This window comes from Oncorhynchus mykiss, chromosome 3, assembly GCF_057628025.1.
Source record: "Oncorhynchus mykiss isolate SJ-2025 chromosome 3, ASM5762802v1, whole genome shotgun sequence".
Lineage (NCBI taxonomy): Eukaryota > Metazoa > Chordata > Actinopteri > Salmoniformes > Salmonidae > Oncorhynchus > Oncorhynchus mykiss.
This window is the reverse complement of record NC_143024.1, coordinates 27,212,170-27,222,317: the sequence shown is the minus strand read 5'-3', so window position 1 is coordinate 27,222,317 and position 10,148 is coordinate 27,212,170. Positions and strand designations below refer to the sequence as shown.

Sequence of the window (10,148 nt, the reverse complement as noted above, 5' to 3'; positions counted from 1 at the left end):
AAATCCAAATGTCATGCATAGGACTTAGCCATCATCTTGAAGTCTGGAAACATCTTGACACATACATTTGAGAAGTCTTGAGTTGAGACACTTAGCGACTAGATAGTAGGCCTATCAGGTTATAAAAACAAATGAGAGGCAGTGCACTACAGTAACTGAAGTCGTGTTTAGGGGGTCACATGTCATCAACACAATAATAGCATACAATCTCGGCTGCATTCTATACCATCTCATTTTGGTCAAAGGTGCTGCCCATTCCTCTTTTCTCAACTGGGGGGGATTGGGTCTGGCAGCATAGCACTTGACTTGCCTTCAGAAAATAAAGATTTACTAGAAAACCTGTAACTTGAAAAACACTTATTTTCACGCTGTCCCATCAGCAGCTGTTTCTTTCACACAAGTAGCCTCCATCATGTACCCATAAGTGGACGACCACTGCATCCTGATGGTGCAGAATTAAAGATGCCTGGCTACTCAAACTCCATGCTCCGATACGCCACGCCCACTAACGTTGGTTTGTAGGAACAATGGAGCTGAATAATTCAGTTTGTCATCAGGCATTAAAGTGATGCTCCAGAACTTTTGAATAATTTCAGACAGTAGTTTTGAATGTAGTGCTCACAAGCCAAAACGGGTACACATTTTTTTGTTTACTATGTAATCCAATGGTGTACTTTGTCATTCATTTCGTAAGACATGTTACATTTTTGCAATTTGTATGAAATGTTATGAATCCACTTCGTACAATATGTTACAAATGTGTTGTGCTTAAGATCCCGGACTGTATCTTTAACTTAATCACACATTAATTTCCCTCTTCTGATTATCCCACTGGATCGTGTCTTGGACTTTATGTCATGTTTTCCCCGTCTATGTCCATCAACCCTATCATGTTTCCTCACCATTCAGACCTAATTGAAATGTCTTAATCAGCGATATCAGACACTTAAAGATATAGAAAGTCATGTCAGAAGCTAGCAGATTCATTACTTACTAACAACAGCTGCAAATTCCAATAAAACATAACGTTTTGAAGTTTACTTTCCTTGCTTTGTCGAACAACACTATCATGAATCTAGCAAATAATTGTTGTGGGGCAGAGTCACGTATTTATGTTGTTTCATAGCACAAATGTTTAATGGCACGTTTCTCACATTGGCTTTAGCCACGAAGGGAGCAGGCCACCTGCCCCGCAAGTGCAGGGGGTTGCCTAGCAACACCGGCCTCTGGGAGTCAGTCTGCAAAGCACGATACATTCCCATGATTTGTGAATCAGTTTGAATCAGTTCAGAGCGAACAGCTAACGCCACAGCCGACAGCTAAAATTACTTAGACAAAATACGATTTCTGCTAATAGGGTGAAGTATCTAGCAAAATAACTACATTATGGCTTTCACTAATCATAAACTATTTACATATAATTGAAATGTCACTACATTTGTGGACACACTTCTTACTTAGCCTACTCAACCTTGAATTAGTCTTGATACCAGGGTGATTAATCATATTTTATATGTTATAAAGTTATAAAAAGCATTATCCGAGGAAACAGATAACCAATATTTTAGATTTAATCAGAAGTAACATTATGCTCTGTTGTTGTTTGAAATGAACCTTTGCTCATTTACTTTCAGTGCCATGATAACTCTGCATCATACATATTTTCCTTGGGAACTGATGGATTCAACAGAACAGGCTGTTCTCATTGGGATGAATCCAAGATAACTGTCATTGCCCAATACCAGCTTACTAAGTTTCAGCCTCACGGCTAGAGGTTAATGCCAAGAACCCACGCCATAGCCTGTGACAGCTTGTTCATTTAATTTTCCATGTGAAGTTGGGCTGAAGAATTGCTGATGTATTTGAAGTACTAAGCTTTGTGACACCAATGTAGCTTCCTGGAGCAATGCATGATAACAGCTGCAGCACCTATTGCTGACAATGGTATGTGGCACTGAATTGTGACATAAAAAAACTGCTCAAGCTCCTTCAAGTTGGATGGGTTCTGCTGGTGTACAGCAAGACATACCACACATTTTCAATTGGATTGAGGTCTGGACTTTGACTAGGCCATTCCAAGACATTTAAATGTTTCCCCTTAAACCACTCAAGTGTTGCTTCAGCAGTATAATTAGGTTCATTGTCCTGCTGGAATGTGAATCTCCATCCCAGTCTCAAATCTCTGAAGACTGAAACTGTTTTCCCTCAAGAATTTACATTTATTTAGCACCATCCATCATTCCTTCAATTCTGACCAGTTTCCCAGTCCCTGCCGATGAAAAACATCCCCACAGCATGACACTGCCACCACCATGCTTCACTGTGGGGTAGTGTTCTCGGGGTGATGAGAGGTGTTGGGTTTGCGCCAAACATAGCGTTTTCCTTGATGGCCAAAAAGCAACATTTTATCCTAATCTGACCAGAGTACCTTCTTCTATATGTTTGGGGAGCCTCTCACATGCCTTTTGGCGAACGCCAAATGTGTTTGCTTATTTATTTTTTATTTTAAGCAATGTCTTTTTTATGGCCACTCTGTCGTTAAACACAGCTCTGTGGAGCGTACGGCTTAAAGTGATCCTATGGACAGATACTCCAATCTCCGCTGTGGAGCTTTGCAGCTCCTTCAGAGTTATCTTAGGTCTCTTTGTTGCCTCTGATTAATGCCCCTCCTTGCCTGGTCCATGAGTTTTGGTGGGTGGCCCTCTCTTGGCAGGTTTGTTGTGGTACCGTATACTTTACATTTTTTAATAATGGATTTAAATGGTGCCCCGTGGGATGTTCAAAGTTTCTGATATTTTTTTATAACCCAAGCCTGATCTGAACTTCTCAACAGCTTTGTCCCTGACGTGTTTGGAGAGCTCCTTGGTCTTCATGGTGCCGCTTGTTTAGTGGTGTTGCAGACTCTGGGAACCTTTCAGAACAGGTCTACTGAGATCTACTGAGATCATGTGACACTTAGATTTCACACAGGTGGACTTTATTTAACTAATGATGTAACTTCTGAAGGTAATTGAGTGCACCAGATCTAATTTGGGGGCTTCATAGCAAAGGGGGGAATAAATACCGTATGCAGTTTTTTCTTTAAACAAGTTATTATTTTCATTTCACTTCATCAATTTGGACTATTTTGTTTATGTCCATTACATGAAATCCAAATGCAACAAAATAGGAAAAAGCCAAGGGGGATGAATACTTTTGCAAGGCACTGTACGCAGAGAATGTCAGTTCAGGGAGACATTTTCAATCTTCCATCACTGCATCAATCATTGCTCACATGCCTACCCGCTGAACTCATGGCATAAAGCTGTTTCATCATAGTGTCCTTACAGAATGACCCCAAATAATTTCCCCAGCGGGCACTTGATGTTCCTCAATCAGAGGCTGTTATACTGTCTCATAGACCCATCAGCCATGATTTATCAATGTATACTGAACAAAAATATAAACGCAACATGTAAAGTGTTGGTCCCATGTTTCATGAGATTAAATAAAAAATATGCACAAAAAGTTTATTTTTCTCAAAGTCTATGCACAAATTAGTTTACATCCTTGCATTTCTCCTTTGCCAAGTTAATCCATCCACCTTATAGGTGTGGCATGTCAAGAAGCTGATTAAACAGCATGATCATTACAAGTATCTAGCAAAATAACTACATTATGGCTTTCACTAATCATAAACTATTTACATATAATAGAAATGTCACTACATTTGTGGACACACTTCTTACTTAGCCTACTCAACCTTGAATTAGTCTTGATACCAGGGTGATTAATCATATTTTATATGTTATAAAGTTATAAAAAGCATTATCCGAGGAAACAGATAACCAATATTTTATTGGTTTTAATCAGAAGTAACATTATGCTCTGTTGTTGTTTGAAATGAACCTTTGCTCATTTACTTTCAGTGCCATGATAACTCTGCATCATACATATTTTCCTTGGGAACTGATGGATTCAACAGAACAGGCTGTTCTCATTGGGATGAATCCAAGATAACTGTCATTGCCATTGGCATGTCAAGAAGCTGATTAAACAGCATGATCATTACACATGTGGACCTTATGCTGGGGACTATAAAAGGCCACAAACAAATGTGCAGTTTTGTCACACAACACAATGCCACAGATGTCTGAAGTTTTGAGGGAGCGTGCAATTGGCATGCTGACTGCAGTAATATCTATCAAAGCTGTTTCCAGAAAATGTAATGTTAATTTTTCTACCATAAGCCACCTCCAACGTCGGTTTAGAGAATTTGGCAGTACGTCCAACCGGCCTCACAACCACAGACCACGTGTAACCACACCAACCCAGGACCTCCACATCCGGTTTGCACCCCTGCCCAGTCATGTGAAATCCATAGATTAGGGCCTAATTTATTTATTTAAATTGACTGATTTCCCTATATGAGCTGTAACTGTATATTTTTGTTCAGTGTAGTTTGGTGTTTGTATTCCTCCCTAAAACTATAATCAGAAGAAAATGATCACATCTAAATAGTCAGTTCTTAGTTTCGATGATTAATCTACCATGTTGTTATTAAAATGGTGTAAGGCAAAGATCACATTTAACAGAAAGGCACTATATACACAACAACTTGCTTGTGAGACCCACAGTTGGTCTATGACAAATGTGGCATAACATATTGTTTGTCCAAAGTGATGATTGGTGATCAGTAAAGGCACACATAAACTTGTACAGTTCTCTGTTTTCTTTAGAAAATTATATAGATAGCATGTATGGCATCGCTAAAAAGGCCTTGATGTTGAAAATATCTTAAATATATTATTTACTACTCAAATCTGGTCAATCTGTTCAGTGACAAAATCAGTATTGTTAAAGGACAATGTAAAGAGAGGTCCATCTATTGCAAAACTTCCAGATAGCATGCTAGCATTTCCAGGATCTATACCTCTACATCATCACATGGAATTATTGTACCGATGTAACTACAGGGCAACCCTTACTGAGGAATACCTGGGTAATCTGTCCACTAATACATGCACTGATGATGAAAACTTTGACGCATGATACAAGAACAATGGACTCTGAACATTACTCTAAGTCTCCACCTAGGTTTATTTATACAACTGTACAATTCTTTGAAAGATTAAATACAATGTATACTATGTGCTCAACTCTGGTACCAGAGGTCATATTACCTTGAGAAATATCCTGAAGCATTTAGCCTATGAGGTATCTGAGAAGTCTGAGGCGCATGACTGACCTTTAACCTGTTTGTGTGGTTAATACAATGCTAATACAACTCAATGAAATTAAATTGGTGTTAGTCACTCTTTCAACTGGTTACCTTCCTCACAGGACAGCTGTGAACCAACCTGAAACACCAACCAACCTGAGCCAACCACGGTGACAGCATTGGCAATGGTATGATGTAGTAGGGTAAAAATAGAACCTTAACATTATAAGAGGCTCTGGAGAACCACAGTACAACACACAACCTCACACACAGACCAACTGTCCTTCATCTCCAGCCAAAAGCAAGTCCCAGAGAAGCCTATAGATTAGCACATCTAACAGGGAGTTAGTCAACTCTCTCACCTCTCTCTCCACTATTCTCTACACACACAAGATTAACAGTCTAAACAGTGGGGATGTGTATCTGGTAAATGCCCACTGCGATGTAAAGGAGAAGGACCAGGAGAAGAAGGAGTCCTACCAGGCCACTTGGCTGGACTTGGTGATGGAAACGAGACCAGAACAACAGTATGTACATTAGCATGATCGATAGTTTCATCAAATTGAGCTTATAATCACTGTTCCAGCCGAGTGCTGGTGGTCATGTTCAATGTGTGCCACAAATTCATTATCATCATTCACTAAATGAACACATTTTCACAAATATTATATTGGTCTTACTAATCATGTGTCTAAGAACAGCAGGACACTTTCAAACGGCTCTTTAAAAAACACTATTGCTTGACTCCAGGACCACATTGTTTGAAAACGACTCCTTGAGAAAGGAGACCTACAAGCAGAAACAGGTGGTTCTTTTCTTGGTCCAGAGAAACCCCAGTCAGAGGATCAAGATGGGCACAAGGGGTGGGATGCTGAAGGAGTACCAGCTGCCGTACAAGAACGCCCTCCGTGTGCCCATCTTCACTCCCAGCAAAGCCGCCTCACCGAAAGACCTGTACAGATCTCCCTCTCCATCAGAGTACAAGTATATCATGGAGTTTGAGACGATCGCCAAAGGAGTATGTTCAGATAAACAGGAGATTTTTGAAATCACTAAGGACTTGCCTAAAGTCTCCCAACCTATCCGTGTTAACTTCAGGGCATCTAGTCTTATATCCCCAACACGTGACTTTTCACACTCCTTCAGGGGTTGAAAAGGAAGAATGAATGCAGGACGTTGGAGGTCAAATCAGAGGAAATTATATCAGCAATGTGTAAATGGGCAAAGGGAAAGGTGAAGGGAATTATTAATTTCTTTATAAAGAGACTTTTAACATAATTCTGGCTGTGAACGTTATGTTGAGGGAGCTGTTAACATGTGGAAAGGATAAAGTGAATTGACAACATTTTCTTGATCAGTATCATAGATATCATGGTCAGTATATTCAACCTAGGAAAGTTTTTTATTGGCAAACCTCATGTAGGACCGACCTCTTAAGGTATTGTCATGGACATTAGCTGGTGCTGCGATACGAGGAAACATAAGCTAATGTCTCCATCTAGTGGTGAAGCATCAAGATGGAAATGAAAATGCCTTTCCTATACCTACGTGTAACATTTTGACTGGTGTACTGTGATCTGTAATGTAACAAATACATGCAATAATAAAAATGAATCCAAACAAAGGATTTATTTATGGGATCTCATCCCCCACCCATTCAGTATGTATTTTCACAGGTGTGTTTATTTCATTTCATTCACAGACAGACTTGCCTATAGTTGACATCAGTAACAAAATTCTAAAGGTTCTGTGTAATAGAGCCCCACGGTGGAGGTGTTATAATACCCATAAAACATAGTGGTCAAACAGGGAAATGGTTCCAATCGTTTTTCCACAATTTTTCCCATAGGGAAATATGGGCTGTGTTTCATGTAAGCTTATCCTGGCAAGACATTTTGAAAACCATGTAAATATCTCTTGGACAAGTTGACTTTTATCAATATATTCACCATTATTTACTCTCAGTTTCGAAAATACTAATTATCATCAAAGTAGACATCATGCAAGACTGCAAATCCCTGCAAGCTCCTGCAGGTCATATCTAGCTGACACCTTTTCTAACAGGTATTGTGCCAATTTAAAACTTGCCCAAGACAGTTGACAGAATTGTAAATTTAAAGAAATGTAGCCAATTTATTAATTACTATATATAGCTAACATTAGATAGTTAATCCAGAGAATATTACCTTTGCCTCAAATCTTCAGGCTCATCCAAATTATCATGCTATTTGCAGTTCTTTATGGTAGCCACATTAGCAGATAATTAGCTTTTTTTTTGGGGGGGGGGGGGGGGGTAAATACAGGCAAATATATTGATAAAAGTCTCCTTTACACAGTTGTTAAAATGTCACGTATGCCTACACAAAACACAGCCCTTATTTGAAGTGTTTCTAAATCCCCTACGGGGAAAATGAATGGTGGAAAAAATATTGGAACCATTTCCCTTTTTGACCACTAGGTTTTATGGGTATTATGACTCATACTGTGGTACTCTATACTAATTCATTTCTGTGGTAATGTTGTATTTGATAATACAGTTAAACATCTATGCCACAAGGTGGCATCATGAACATACAGTTACTGCAGAAAAACAGCTTGGTGTCACACAGTATACACTGAGTGTACAAAACAGTAGGAACACCTGCTCTTTCCATGACAGACTGACCAGGTGAATCGAGGTGACAGCTATGATCCGTTATTGATGTCAGTTGATAAATCAACTTCAATCCGTTTAGATGAAAGTGCGGAAACAGGTTAAATAAGACTTTTTAAGCCTTAAGACAATTGAGACATGGATTGTGTATGTGTGATTCAGAGGGTGAAAGGGCAAGACAAAATATTTCAGTGCCTTTAAACTGGGTATGGTAAGTACACTGCTGGGTTTTTCACACTCAACAGTTTCCTGTGTGTATCAAGAATGGTCCACCACCCAAAGGACATCCAGCCAGCTTGACACAACTGTGGGAAAAATTGGAGTCAACATGGGCCAGTATCCCTGTGGAACGCTTTCAACACCTTGTAGAGTCCATGCCTTGACGAATCGAGGCTGTTCTGAGGGCAAAAGGGGGTGTAACTCAATATTAGAAAGGTGTTCCTAATGTTTGTACACTCAGTGTAGTTGCCCCACTCTGCAGAGCACTGCTGTCAAAGTCCAGTCAAATCAATCAAATCTAATTATACATGTCACAAGAGGAATAAAATACAAAATAATGAAGCTATACACAGGCAGTACCAGAAATATAACACTGTGCATGGGTATGAGGTATTTGCATATATGTACATAAAGGCAGGGGTAGAGTGACTAGGCATCATCACATTAGCAGAAGCTGAAATATCTCTTGAGGTCCCGTCCATGGTCCTACTAGTTCAAGTTCAGTTACAGTTCCACACCTCTGTCCCACCTTCCCACATAGGAACCTTGGGCACCCTGGGCTACTGCTTCAGCCTAGAACCAGCACCCTTGTCTGGGGTGGGGTGAAACAACTTGTTCCTGGCCGTAGATACAGCAGATAGAGGATTACTATGCCTCAAGGATTACCATACCTACCCGAATGTAGTACTACGGTTAATTAAATATTGGCAGGGGGCGCTGTTTTGAAGCTACCACGGAGCCATTTCAATGCTATAAAATAAATGTATTAATGTCTACATTTGTTTTTGATAAGTATATTCTATTACAGACACCATAATGCATACTTTTAAATGATATTAAGTGAACTGAACCTGAAAATTCTAAATCAAGACCTAAAAAAATATTCCTGAAAGCATTTAAACATTTTTTGTATTTTTTTTTTTACAAATGTTGCTGTCCCCACTACAACAAAGAAATACTTAAATACATGTAATTTTGTACATTGAACATTTTTTTAAATAAAGTACAATTCCATTAATTCCTATGGAGAACGGCTCCTTCTGGGGAGTACCAATATGGCAGCCAGTAGCTTCAAAGCCTCTCACTGGCCACTACATAGCATTAGCATTCCAGGGTTTATACACATCATTGTCTACTAAGGCCTTGCTGATCACACAGCCACACAATGAGTCTCAATAGAGCTTTGCAGGTTCAGGAAGCTGATAAAGCATGGGAAGACACACCTGTCTTATCTATCCTTATCTAACTCACTTTATTGGGCTGGCAGGCCAGATCCTGTTTCATGGGTAAACATTTGTCTCTTTTGAACAGTCTGACGTTATACTCCACTATTATAAAGGCACTGCCTCTGAAATATGGCTGCACAGTTCTCTAGTCATGGTTCACATGGTTCATATTCACTAATCGATGGGTTGGTTGTTTAGCAACAAAACTGACGTGTGCCCAACTATGGGACAAAAAAGATGGGGTTGGCTTAGAATTTTCACAGCATGTAAACACATTTTGGTCTCCAATTTTTATTGAAAACAAATAGGCATACATTTGCACAATGAGCACTATTTGTCTCTCAAAACATACACTACCGTTCAAACGTTTGGGGTCACTTAGAAATGTTAATGGAATAATAGGCGTACATAGGCCCATTTTCAGCAACCATCACTCCTGTGTTCCAATGGCACGTTGTGTTAGCTAATCCAAGTTTATCATTTTAAAAGGCTAATTGATCATTAGAAAACCCTTCTGCAATTATGTTAGCACAGATGAAAACTGTTGTCCTGATTATAGAAGCAATAAAAATGTCCTTCTTTAGACTAGTTGAGTATCTAGAGCATGTTCTAGGAATGTTTTAGGGATGATCTCTTGATAAGTGTGTAAAATTGACCATTTTCATGTCCTGCTAAGCATTCAAAATACCTTTGGGTGTCAGCTAAAATGTATGGAGTAAAAAGTACATTATTTTCTTTAGGAATGTATTGAAGTAAATGTAAAATTGTCAAAAATATAAACAGTAAAGTACAGCCCCCCCAACCCAACAAAAATATATAATTATACTTAAGTCGCATTTGAAAGTATTTT

General features: G+C 39.1%; 1 protein-coding gene across 1 annotated transcript; it reads left to right on the top strand.

Moving 5' to 3' along the window:
- The first annotated feature begins 462 nt into the window (after positions 1-462).
- On the top strand, positions 463-6,419 carry LOC110503786 (telethonin-like). The gene is made up of 3 exons (XM_090230568.1): positions 463-518; positions 5,542-5,727; positions 5,951-6,419. Exons 1-3 carry the CDS (start codon positions 463-465, stop codon positions 6,351-6,353), a joined length of 645 nt encoding a protein of 214 aa, XP_090086694.1. The 3' UTR covers positions 6,354-6,419.
- Positions 6,420-10,148: the final 3,729 nt, after the last annotated feature.

Excerpts from the sequence above, each read along its gene's own strand:
- LOC110503786 (XM_090230568.1), top strand. The coding sequence starts at position 463 with ATGCCTGGCTACTCAAACTCCATGCTCCGATACGCCACGCCCACTAAC. Across the intron at positions 519-5,541 it reads ACGCCCACTAACGTTGGTTT|GGAGTTAGTCAACTCTCTCA; the intron begins GTAGGAACAATG and ends CACATCTAACAG. Across the intron at positions 5,728-5,950 it reads GAAACGAGACCAGAACAACA|GACCACATTGTTTGAAAACG; the intron begins GTATGTACATTA and ends GCTTGACTCCAG.